Source organism: Scyliorhinus canicula, chromosome 5 (assembly GCF_902713615.1).
Source record: "Scyliorhinus canicula chromosome 5, sScyCan1.1, whole genome shotgun sequence".
Classification (NCBI taxonomy): Eukaryota; Metazoa; Chordata; class Chondrichthyes; order Carcharhiniformes; family Scyliorhinidae; genus Scyliorhinus; species Scyliorhinus canicula.
The window spans coordinates 116,463,446-116,476,662 of record NC_052150.1 but is presented as its reverse complement, the minus strand read 5'-3'; the positions used below and the strand labels follow the sequence as shown (position 1 = coordinate 116,476,662).

The following is a 13,217-nucleotide window of genomic DNA, read 5'->3' as shown; positions in this document are numbered from 1 at the left end:
TGCGTGAATCACCAGTTTGCCGGTGAGCCTTCCTTTGGTGCTGGCTCAATGTCCAGTCCCACCGCCGGCCAGGCAGCTGCAGTTTTCTGCCTATTTCAGGGAGACAACTGACCAGCAGCATGCAGGCCAGATCCGGGACTTATAATATTCTTCAGATTTAGGACCAACCACAAGTGTATTTTCCACTAACTTGGCTCCCTGCCTGCCTGAAACCTGCTTGGGGTTACATTCTACTGCCGTTATTCAAAATGTATCATCGGAATTGCTTCTGAGAAGTAAAGCTCGAATCAAAATAGAAAGGATAAGTGATTGCTTGGCTGACGGTTACTGAGACAACTTCAGTTACCTTGGGTCCTATTGTTCCAACTCCTGGGTTACCAATAGAACCTTGTGGCCCCAGTGGCCCTCGGTCACCCTGCAACAAAAACAATGTTAATTTGACGATAAATTGCAAATTAAATACTGTTCTGATGTCTTTACATTGGTATCCTGCATTTATATTGTTAAGCGTACCTCTCTGGTTAGCTCCGATACCAAACATTAAGGGATATTTAGAACTGCTTCAAACAATAAGAAAATAATCTAATCACAAAGTGGAGAAATTGGTCCATTTTGAAGATGACCGTATCCAACAAGAATACACGCTGACATGCTTCTCATGCTTAGAATATGTTATCGTATTTGCATATTGCTTTAGTTCCAGAACTATTTTTAACCATAGTAGTTGCTTTAACTTGAGTTGTTTTAGCATTGCCACTCAGCAGACCACCTTTTGGTGAGCTTCTTTTGCAATGTTCGATATTGTCAAAAGGAACAATAGACTACGCTGCTATCAACCAGCAGATTAGCCATCTGCTTGGGTGAACTCTGCTTTTGCCTGCTGAACCAATGGAAGAAACAAAAGGAATGCAGTGTGAATAATTTAATATATCTGCAATGCAACATTGAATGAATGCTGTGATGCATTGCACTATGCAAAGATGAAAATTTATTTTGTGGGGTTAAACAAAGGCTGAAGACAAAACTTTCCTTTTTTTGGCACTTTTCATGTTTTTACAGGGTTCCCAAGCACTTCAGAAGGATTGAACTACTTTTGAAGTAGTCACTCTTTATATTTATGCAAAAAAGTAGCAAATTTATGCACACAAAGTTTCCACAGGTTCCTTTGGTAGCAGTCTTCCTCCACAGCAGCAGGCTGGGAGGTCAAGCACTACTCACAAATCTAACTAAATATATACAGCAGGTTGACAATATGAAGGATTTCTGACTTGTCAGAAATGCCAGGTGGGATTCTTTGTTGGCTAACATCCAAATCGGGAAACACGATTGGGAAGAGAATAGGTTCTGACGTCAAAATCGTGGCGGGTGCTGATTTGATGCCAAATCGCAATTCTCTGTCACCTTGATAGTGGCGTCACGGCGTTCTGGAATGCAGGTACAGTAAACACCATTTGAATATCATTAACAGCCCCACCTGGTATTCTCCGGGGCCTCCGCAATTCTCTGCCTCCGTAGGCTGAGATCCCGACGGCGTGGATCACTTGTGCTTTTTAAAATCCTGCAACTGGCGTCATGGCTGATGACAGAGCGAGAGAGAGAGGAGGTAGGACACAGAGAGGAGCCACTCTGGGCTGCCGGGCTGAGGTGGGGAGGCCCTGCCAGGGCCGAGGGTGGGGGGGGGGGGGGGGTTGACAAGGGAACAGGCCGAGTGGCCGGGGTGACCTCCATTGGATGGGGCGGTGTCCAGGCATGGACCGGCATTACCCTGGCCTGCAAGGTAGCCATCTTGCTGTGCACCCACTGACCACCCACCCTGGCCCCTGGTTCTGCAGAGTGGCACCGGCAGTATGTGTACCCCCATTCCGCCACCCCTGCTCCCCAACTCTGCCCTACCCGGCCGCCACATGCTGGTGGCCCACCCAGGGCAAAGCCCACAGGAGCCCCTATGGGGCCTCTGTGCCTACCTCTGGCAAGGGCAGTGCCAGCCAACAGTGCCCCTGGCATCAGGGAGAGGCGCCAGGGCCAAAGGCCCCCATGGTGCCGGCCACTGATGCTGCCAGGGGAGCAGGGATGGGAGGAGGGGACATGTGGGGGCAGAGCCCACAGTGTTAACGGGTTACCATGTAGCCTGGTGAGCCTGTTGGGTATGGGAGTACACGCCACACTAACATGTCGGCCTTTCATCCCCTGATGTGGAGATGCCGGCGTTGGACTTGGGTGAGCACAGTAAGAAGTCTTACAACACCAGGTTAAAATCCAACCGTTCATTTGGAATCACTAGCTTTCGGAGCGCAGCACCTTCATCAGGTGAGTCTATTTCAGTTCTAATGCATGTCTATCATCTCCCATATGCCGTCCAAGCGTGGTGCAGGAGTTGGTGCTTCCATGGTGTCCTCAGAGGATCTAACTCACTCTGAGGAAGTGAATTCTGAGAAGACAGCATTGCATAACTCATGTGCACCCCCTCACCAGCCTAGATACATATACATTGGTGGGACCTCCAAGACAGTAACTGGATCATTACATAGTATCTTGAATTTGATGGTGTGGTAGTGGCCCCAATTCAGAAGTTAGGGACAACCCCACCTTGGCTGGTCCTGGGGGACCCTACCAGAATTTATGCTTTTCAGACAATTAGCTGCCTGCCGTTGGGACTCCCGTTCCTTTAAAGGACAAGATCTCACCTCCAAGAGCTGCGAGCCAATTGGAGGACTGGAAGATCTTCAGTCCCAGCAGTGCCACCAGTATTGGTGGCCACTGCTGGAACTGCACCCAGCCAGGAACAGCATCATTGGGTAGATCCCAGAACCCAGGGGAATGGGGTCAGTGTAGCTGGGGCTACAGACAGACTCTGGTGAGGTGGGATAGTGGGGGTGCTTTGTGAGAGCAGGGAGTGTGTTCTTGTGAGGTTAGCCCTTTCTATCCCCACATAGGAGAGGGCCCACCTTCCCACTGCTAGTAAAATAACCACACTGCAATGGGAAAAGGCCTTTAAGCAGCCCCAAAAGGATTTCCTGTCAGAAGACTCACCTGGATCTGGTGACCAGGATACTGATGTTGAGCCGAGAGAACCATTGGCTAAGTGGACAATTCTAGAGCAGCAGCAGAAAATGTGTCAGGTTTGATCATCATTTTCAAATGCCCTACATACCCTTGGAGAAAGATTGGAGGAATCCATCTCTAAGACATCTCTAAATTTCTTAGGTCTTTGCATTAATTCCCACCTCATGGAAAAATATGGTAACCTACATGGAGAATAATGTATGACAGGCAATCAAACATACGCTGGTCCTCACCAATAACCTGAACACTCAGTGTGCCAACTTAAACTGGATGGAGGAAAGCCTTTCCATGACCACTCCGTTTTAATGAAGTACAGCAAAGTGCTCTCCAGCTTTGATGCTTTGTGTTGGGTAGGGAGACGTTTTGAACCCTAGAACCAGGGAATCATCATTGGTGAGCCACATGGTTACAGAGCCTCAGGTTAGCTGAGGGGGCGATTCTCCACCCATATTGTGCCCGGCATTTTCAACTTTAACAGTCTAACAGTTTGATTTGTACGGCAATGGTATTTACAAAATAGCAGCTCCAGTGTGTCTGATATTTACAAGCCAGTTCGTGTCCGATGTACAATTTTTACAAGTGTTCTCCCCTCCCCTCACTCCCCCCCCTCCCCCCATTCCCTGTTGGAGGCACGTTCCATTTTTTTTCCTTTTTTATTTTTTGTTGTTTGGTGTGGAGGGGGGGGGGGGGTGTGCTGCGTGCCCCTTCCCCACCTCCCTTTGCCCTCTGTGCTTTGTTTCATGCCATCTTTGGGATCCCTTCCTTCCCCTCCCCCCCTCTGCCCCTGTCTCTTATGCGTGTCCTCCCTTGTCTTTCAGTCTCTTGCCCCCCCATTCCCCTCTCTTCCTAGTCACTGTTTGCCTCGAACAGGTCTTGAAACAGGATGATGAATGGCCCCTACGCTTTGCAGAAGCCCTCGTCCGATTCTCGGATGGTGTACTTGATCTTCTCCAGGTGGAGAAATTCCGCCAGATCCGCCAGCCAGTCTGAAGCTGCAAGCTCATGTCAAAGCTCCAAAACCTAAGACTTGGCTCCTCACTCTGCAACTGGATCCTCGACTTTCTGACCCACAGAACACAATCAGTAAGAATAAACAACAACACCTCCTCCACAATAATCCTCAATACTGGGGCCTTCAAGGCTGCGTACTTAGCCCCCTACTATATGCCCTGTACACACACAACTGTGTGGCAAAATTTGGGTCCAACTCCATCTACAAGTTTGCTGACGATATGACCATAGTGGGCTGGATCTCAAATAACGACGAGACAGAATACAGGAGGGAGATAGGGAACCTAGTGGAGTGGTGCAGTGACAACAATCTAGCTCTCAATGCCAGCAAAACTAAAGGGCTGGTCATTGACTTTAGAAAGCAAAGTACTGTACACACCCCTGCCAGCACCAATGGGGCTGAGGTGGAGATGGTTAGCAGCTTCAAATTCCTAGGGGTTCGCATCACCAAAAATCTGTCCTGGTCCACCGACGTCGACGCTACCACCAAGAAAGCACAACAGCGCCTTTACTTCCTCAGGAAACTAAGGAAATTCGGAATATCCACATTAAACCTTACCAACTTTTACAGATGCACCATAGAAAGCATCCTATCTGACTGCATCACAACCTGGTATGGCAACTGCTCGGCCCAAGACTGCAAGAAACTTCAGAGAGTCGTGAACACAGCCCAGTCCATCAAATGAACCTACCTCCCATCCATTAACTCCAACTACACCTCCCGCTGCCTGGGGAAAGCGGGCAGCATAATCAAAGATCCCTCCCACCCGGCCAACTTACTCTTCCAACTTCTTCCATCAGGCAGGAGATACAAAAGTTTGAGAACACCCACTAATAGACTCAAAAACAGCTTCTTCCCCACTGTTACCAGACCCTCTTATGGACTGACCTGATTAACACTACACCCCTGTACGCTTCACCCGATACCGGTGCTTATGTAGTTACATTGTATACCTTGTGTTACCCTATTATGTATTTTCATTTTATTTTATCTTCTTTCCATGTACTTAATGATGTTGAGCTGCTTGCAGAAAAATACTTTTCACTGTACCTCGGTCCACGTGGCAATAAACCAAACCAAACCAAACCAGCTGTGGGTGGTGCTGCCGATGGCCAGCTGAGCCGGATTCTCTGCCGTGCAATTAGGGAAGCAAAAGCCAGGCACGGCCCTCTTCCCCATATGACTGACTGGCTGGTCCGATACCCCGAAGACTGCCACTCTTGGGCATGGCTCCACCCTCACCCCCACAACCTTGGACATCGCCTCGAAGAAGGCTGTACACAACCCGCCAAATCTGGGGCGTGCCCAGACCATGTGGGTGTGGTTGGCCGGGTTAGCCTAGCACAGGAGGAGATGGAGTTGGCCCTACTCCGGCAGGAGAACTTAGGGCTGGATTCTCCGATTTTGAGGCTATGTCCGGACGAAGTGTCTAGTTTTACAATGAAAAAGTCAGTGCCGCCCCCGCACCGATTCTCCACCCAGTGGGGGGCGAGCAGCCGGGTCATGTAAAACCCCTGGCAAAAAAGGTCGAATAATTGCCAGGTCCGTGGCTATGCATGCACACAGCGAAAACCAGCAGAGGCCGTGCTGTAGAACATGGTGCCGGCCGCGCGTGGACCTGGCCTGCCAGATAGTGCCCCCCCTGTAACTCCTTTGCCACCCCCGGAGCAGTCTGCCCAACCCTGCCGAAGCCCCCCCCCCCCCATGCCAGCGGAATGGCTCTCCCCCTCCGACTGTGGCGGTGCGGGACACAGTCTGCAACCGCCATGATGACAACTCAGAGCACACGTGTCCCATGGTGTCGGGAAGTCGATCCATCGGGGGCGGAGCATTGGGGGAGGGCCTTCAGGTGACATCCTGAGGCCATCCCAATGGTGTGCGGCGTACTCACCGATTATGCCATTTGGGAGGGGGCAGAGCATCTGAAAACAGGTGCCGCCCCCGATTTCGGCGTCGAAAGGGATTCTCCGCCCGATCGTCGAGTACGATTTTGGCGACGGCAAGCGGAGAATCCCACCTTTGTCTCCCAAATGGAGATAGTGCCCCGTGTCCTTCGTCATTTTTTGGGAGAATTGCACCCTGAAGCTTGCTTGTCTGAGGCTGTCCTGGAAATTTCTGGCAGCTTGGAGTGATTGCAGGGACCCTAGGTACATGAGGCTCCTCCTCCTTCTACACCTCCTCCCCATCTGAAAATGCAGTATGGATTTTGCCTTGCTTTTCCTGCAGGTCCAGTCTTCTCTGCAGCTCTATGCTGTACAAGGCAGAGTAGACACTATCATTCGTAACACCTTTGCTGGTGCATACTAATTGGTGCCCATGATCAGTCAAGGCAGCAGAAGTGCATCTTCCGCAGCCCAACACTAGCTCAAAGACCATCCTTGGGCTCTTGTGACTTCTGTTGTATTTTCCCTGTGCATCAGAGCTGGGATTCCTCACAGGTGTCACCAGCTATATCTTTTGAGGAGCCATCCATATAATCTGCTTGGATACTGGAAGATATCTCGAAGACTTAACTGACAGATCCTGAAGATGTCACTAGCTGGCCTCTGGAAAAAGCTGGAAGCAAAGTAACTCAGGGATGAGGGGACCCTAACTGTCATTGGTAATGGATGCCTACCTTGTCTATGTGGCAGTAAGGAGCAGTTTGGAACATAGGATTTAGGAAGCACGATGTGCAGACAGAGTCAATGGATGGGAGTTGGGTTTACGTGATGTACTGGGCTGTATTCACGACTCTCTGTTGTTTCTTACGGTCTTGGGCCGATCAGTTGCCATACCAGGCTGTGATGCAGCCAGATAGGATGCTTTCTATGGTGCATCTGTAAAAGTTGGTAAGAGTCATTGTGGACATGCCCCATTTCCTTAGTTTCTTGAGGAAGTATAGGCGCTGTTGTGCTTTCTTGGTCGTAGCATCGACGTGGGTGGAACAGGACAGATTGTTGGTGATGTGCATATCTAGGAATTTGAAACTGTTAACTATCTCCACCTTGGCACCATTGATGCAGACAGGGGTTTGTATGCTTCCTGAAGTCAATGACCAGCTCCTTAGTTTTGCTTAAGGGATGACATCCCATCTCTGGGTGGTGGCCACTGTTGGGAGTTTTCCCCCGGCCAGAGCATCATCATGGAGGCCCTGGTACTAATGAAAGGCAATGTTGTTGGTAGTGGTAGTGGTAGCTGTGGTAAGGGAAAGGTGGGTCTTTTGACCAGGATGACCCTTGCTACGAGTGGGGGATGTCTGTGGGCCAGAGGGTGTCTGACTAGGAAGCCACCCCACTTGAGCACACAGCGAGGCACCCAGATTTTACTGGGCCATCTCTGAACGTGCTGGAGGTACTCCCACTTCTGGTTGAAGAATAATAGTGATGGGAAGGTCTTAATGGCCCTCAATTGACCACCGAAGGGCCTCAATTGTCCTCTGTGCAGAAAGATTGTCCTCAATCTCTTTCAAAATGGTTCACGGCTGGGATTGTGGTGGGGAACTGCCATGGAGGCCAGTGGCATTGAATTGTATGCCTTCTATCCTCTAACTGGAGCCCAACTTTTAAAAAAATCTTTCCCCATGAATGTAGCCATTATTAGAGCACTGTAAATATATTACTTAGATGATATTCATCCTAAAATATGAAAAATAGAATAATTGTGGATGCACAAGAACAAGTTTTGACATTTTACAATAGATGCATTGTGAAGTCTTCTGACTATCTTTTGAACATAATTCAGACGATACCAATAGTTGTACATACCTTTAAAAAAATCTCTTCAAAAATGCATTAAAGAGATTGAACACATCTTGACAGGATAGCAAGAGTTCAGAATGTGATAGATTTTATTTAAAATTAAAGAATATTCTATCAAACATTACATCAAATTGGGGATTCTGACCCCTCGTGCTATCTATATATATATATCACTCCTCCAACTATGGGAAAGTGCCAGAGGCACTTGTGTGCTTCCAGACCCTGGATGGAAAGATCTTGACCTAAATATGTACAATTTACTATATGCACTCCAGATGGGTAAGGCTCAATGCCAGGACCACACAAGTAGAAAATATGGCCAAAAAGTTTTTATCCAAGAACAATATTGTGTACAGGCTCGTGCATATAAATACATGCATGGACCAGTTGGGGGCAAATGGTCTGCCTCTGTGCTGTAACATCTATAGAATATCACAGGACTTAATTTTACATCTTGCACATTATTGGGTATAACTCTCCTGTGTTCTGCATGGTACAAGTTAGTGTTATTATAAAACTGAGTGCTCTCTGATTCACTGTATGCAATGCCCCAGTAATTCCATATAATACAATACGCTATCTGTTACTTGTCCAAAAATTCTAATCAGAACTAAAGCCTCGCACTGAAGATAGAACATAGAACAGTACAGCACAGAACAGGCCCTTCGGCGCTCGATGTTGTGCTGAGCCATGATCACCCTACTCAAACCCACGTATCCACCCTATACGCGTAACCCAACACACTCCCCCCCCTTAACCTTACATTTTAGGACACTACGGGCAATTTAGCATGGCCAATCCACCTAACCCGCACATCTTTGGACTGTGGGAGGAAACCGGAGCACCCGGAGGAAATCCACGCACACATGGGGAGGATGTGCAGACTCCACACAGACAGTGACCCAGCCGGGAATCGAACCTGGGACCCTGGAGCTGTGAAGCATTTATGCTAACCACCATGCTACCATGCTGCCCACAAGATATAGCCGATTGATTGTCGATAGCCCAGTAGACAGAATAAGTGATGATCTGTCTGTGGTATGCAAGTTTGCTGTTATATGGTGAGTTTTAAATGGAAGTAAAATGTTTGGGTTCTTCTCAACATGGAAGTGGTAATATAACTGAAGAAACAGATTGGGATTTAGTTCATAAATAGAGAACTGTGAGATCACCTTGAGTAAATTGTTTCACACCCTTTGAATTTATATCATATACAACGTGACTCCAATCTGGTGCAGAGCTTTTATTTTAAATTGCCAAGTTTGTTCTGTGGACTATCCACAGAACCACCTTGGCCAGAATTTCCAGGACAGCTCCCACCATCTAAAGACTCCAGCAGGCCCAATGTCACTCCACGTTCTTCCTGTCACAATGAGGAAGTCCTGCCTTGGAGAGTTGGGCAAATCTCCAGTCATTCCAGGAGTAGAGCTGGAGTGGCCAGAAGAGGCACATCATCTAGCAACCTGGAACTAAGTGCCGGGAACCGGAGGAAAGGTAAGTGAGTCGGTGTAGGGGGCGGACCTGGGAGGGGTGTTCATGAGGGTGCAATCGGAATCTCAGGGGGTTGGGAGGGAAGAGGGGCTCTGGAGATCATCGGGCTCTAAGGGGTGGTTCCCTCCGCCAGAAGGGACATTCTGATGGAGGTCCCCCCCACCGAGATCAAACTTAGTTCAACTTTGCCTTTCCCCCTAAATCCATCCTTCACCCACCAACTTAAATTCAAGGGGTTTGACTGGGGCATGGACCATCCTCCTCTCTGAGGTCCTATTTACTTAGGTAAATTCAAATGAGAACTGCCGCCATTTTGATGTGTTCACCATGGCCTTTAGATTTCAACTTCAAGTCTCAACTTAAGAAAACAGTGACAATTCTTTTTCAAGTATCTGCTTAGTTCCAATGTCCACAAAACTGAACTTGGAGTTTAAACGGACCCATATTATCTTCTGTTGTTTACTATATATTCATATTTGTTATACTCTGCCAGTATTTTAATGCTTTAGATTTTGTCTTACCTTTGGCCCAGGAAATCCTTTTCCCACTGGCCCTGGAAAGCCAACATGGCCACGGAGCCCAGGTTCCCCCTGAAATTAGAAAAAATGTACTCGATTTTACAATGTTCCTCAAAATTTGCATTGGTTAACTTTACAAGATAGAAGCAAAAAGAGAAAAAGTGATGGAAGTACTCAGTAGGTCTTTTAGCTTGTCGAGAGACAACATTATTCAACTTTTCAGGTCAGTGATCTTTCATCAGAATTGAGAAATTGGGAGAATGGAATCTTTATAGAAGGCAGGTCGAGTTCAGGTTCACAGAGTTGGGAGAATTTCTGCAGTGCCAAACTGGTGCTTTAAAAATGTCTTTCAATGCAAAGGTGGGCTGGGCATAAGGTCAGCACCATATTTAAATAAATAAAACAAAGAACATCCCTCCTGCCCCCACCCCTCACCCCCACCTCCCCCGACAAACTCCCTATTCTCCATCCATTCAAACCTATGCCAACATATGCCCCCCACCCGTCCCCATGCCCTCCATACCCTTTATGCCAACTTAGGTCCCTGTACCCACCACTGTGGTCTGCATGCCCCATGCCAACTCATGCCCCACATCCACCACCCTTTCCTCTTATCTTCTTCATGCCAACACACCTAGTATCCTTGGGAAGCTCTTTGACAGTTTTGACACTTTATGGACAGCGCTGGCAGATTTGACAGCTGAACAGGTCTTTAATATTTCCTTGACCATCATCTTTCCAATCGGAATATGCCTAATTACATCATATCTCTTCCATCCCTTCAATCATTCTAGTTGCTCTCTTAATTGTCAGTTCAAAGCTAAAAGTTCCTTTTCATACTAATGCGATTGGAACTGTTTACATTATTCTAAGCACTCCTCATGTGTTCCTAGAAAAGAGCATGCTAAATGATAATGTGCTGGATGAAAATAAATTTCCCATGGGAAAACATCTAATAAAGGTGGATAATGCTCACAATCTGCAATTTCTACAGTAAATCCTTTTGACTGCCTTGTGACTGTCATGGATCTGCCCAGCAACAGATAGAAATCTGCCTCGTAATAGCAGTAACATGAATATAACAAAGTATGCATGGATGCAATCTGCCCAGCAACCGGTGTCATTGGTCTGCTCAATAACAGGTAGAAAATTGCCTCGCAACAGCAGTAGCCAGCATTCAAAAGGCATAATGAGGTGAAATTTTAAATGGGGTTATGAGATGCAGGTGACTGGGCAAATGATATATAATTGCCAGCACCCTCAGACACAGAGAGTCTGTTTACAACTAACAACCAGAGAGGTCAGTTTACATTTGAGAGGGTTAGCAGGTGAAACAGCCAGCAAACATGTGAGGCAACAAGTGGGAGGGTCAGGCTGGAAGATGACATTGGGAAGTACCGAGCAACAAAGGGACCTTGACGTCTTTGTCTATAGATCTCCAAAGGCAGAAGGGCAGGTTAATAGGGTGGTGAAAAATGTATGTATGCCTTTATCAATCAAAGCAGAGATTACAAAAGCAGGGAGGTCATGTTGGAGTTGTAATGAACTTTGTTGAGGCCACAGCTGGAGTACTATGTGCATTTCTGGTCACCACATTATAGGAAGGATGCGATTGCATTGGAAGGGGTAAAGAGGAGCTTCATCAGGATGTTACCTGGGATAGAACATTTAATATATGAAGAGAGGTTGGATAGGCTTGGGCTATTTTCACTGGAGCAGAGAAGACTGAGGGGTGACCTGATCGAGGTGTACAAGATGGAATGGAAATGGAAATCGCTTATTGTCACGAGTAGGCTTCAATGAAGTTACTGTGAAAAGCCCCTAGTCGCCACATTCCGGCGCCTGTCTGGGGAGGCTGGTACGGGAATTGAACCGTGCTGCTGGCCTGCTTGGTCTGCTTTAAAAGCTAGCGATTTAGCTGACTGAGCTAAACCAGCCCCTACTTATGAGGAGCATGGACAGGATGGATAGGGAGCAGCTGTTCTCCTGAGTTGAAGGGTCAGTCATGAGGGGACAAGTTGCCTCACATCCTTTAAAAAGTACCTGGATGAGCACTTGGCACATCTTAACATTCAAGGCTCTTGGCCAAGTGCTGGCAAATGGAATTAGGTAGGTAGATCAGTGTTATAACCCGCATGGGTCTTAGGTGGTAGGGATGATTCACTATCCTGTGGAGCTTGCAGAATCGAGCTCCCCCGATTAGGGGGCAGGGGATTCTTAACTAAGGCCATGTGCCTTTGTAAAAATAGAGTTAGCCAGTCAGGCACTGATGAGAGACTGCCCAGTAAGGAACTCCTGGAGCTGTGTAAATAGTTAACGTGTTAAATAAAAATAAGTTTTGTTTTTCTTTACAACATGGTGTGGACTCCTTTCGATGCCGCTTACAAAGGTCAGGTATTTTACGTGTGTTGGTGCAGATCCGATGGGCCGAAGGGGCTCTTCTACACTTCATTATTCTGTGAAGATGGCAAAGTGGGGAAGATACCAACTGGGAGGATCAGGAGGAAGGTAGTGAGTGGAAGGGATATTGAGCAGGAGAGCTGGGGAGAAAGGTGGTGAGTGGCAGGGATACTGACTGGGGGTCAGGGAGGAAGATGGTGAGTTTGAGGGATATGGAGTAGTACGGTGAGGGAGGAAGGTGTTGAGTGGGGGGGGGATATTAAGCGGGAGGTCAGGAGGAAGATGGTGAGTTGGAGGGATATTGAGTGGGAGGGTGAGGGAGGAAGGTGGTGAATGGGGGCGATATTAAGCAAGAAGGCCAGGAGGAAGATGGTGAGTGGGAAGGATATGGACTGGGATGATCAGGAGGATGCTGCTGAGTAGGAGCAGCTTGCTTTTTAAAAAGATTGATCATGCTCAGTAACCATAGTAAAACAAAAATGTGGCAGTGCTGTCATAGAATCATAGAATTTACATTGCAGAAGGAGGCCATTCAGCCCATTAAGTCTGCACTGGCCCATGGAAAGAGCACCCTACCTAAACCCGTAACTCCACCCCACCCCTGTAACCCAGTAACCCCACCCCACCTTTTTGGACACGAAGGGCAATTTAGCATGGCCGATCCACCCAACCTGCACATCTTTGGACTGTGAGAGGAAACCGGAGCACCCGAAGGAAACCCATGCAGACACGGGGAGAACGTGCAAACTCCACATTGACAGTGACTCAAGTCGGCTATTTGTGCAATTTATTTATCAAATAGGTCAAGAATGCACTTTAAATGGGGAATACTTGTATTTAACTCAATAGTGACTTTTCAAGATAGCCCAACATATGACTTGCTTTGCTTATTTTTGCCAAGCATTGTTGTGATAGCTTCAATTTATTCTCAATCAACCTAGCTCTTCAATTATAGGTGTACATTATTTTGTTTCTATATCCATAATGATATCT

The 13,217-nt window shown here is 47.5% G+C and overlaps 1 protein-coding gene across 1 annotated transcript in view; it reads right to left on the bottom strand.

The window, feature by feature from the left end:
* Positions 1-13,217, bottom strand: part of LOC119965674 (collagen alpha-1(XXVIII) chain-like) — a 318,322-nt gene that overhangs the window by 65,083 nt on the left and 240,022 nt on the right. The window contains exons 22-23 of the mRNA XM_038796439.1: positions 9,828-9,896; positions 347-415 (exon numbers count right to left, since the gene is read on the bottom strand). Coding sequence (XP_038652367.1) covers positions 347-415; positions 9,828-9,896 — 138 coding nt within the window. The remainder of the gene's footprint in view (positions 1-346; positions 416-9,827; positions 9,897-13,217) is intronic.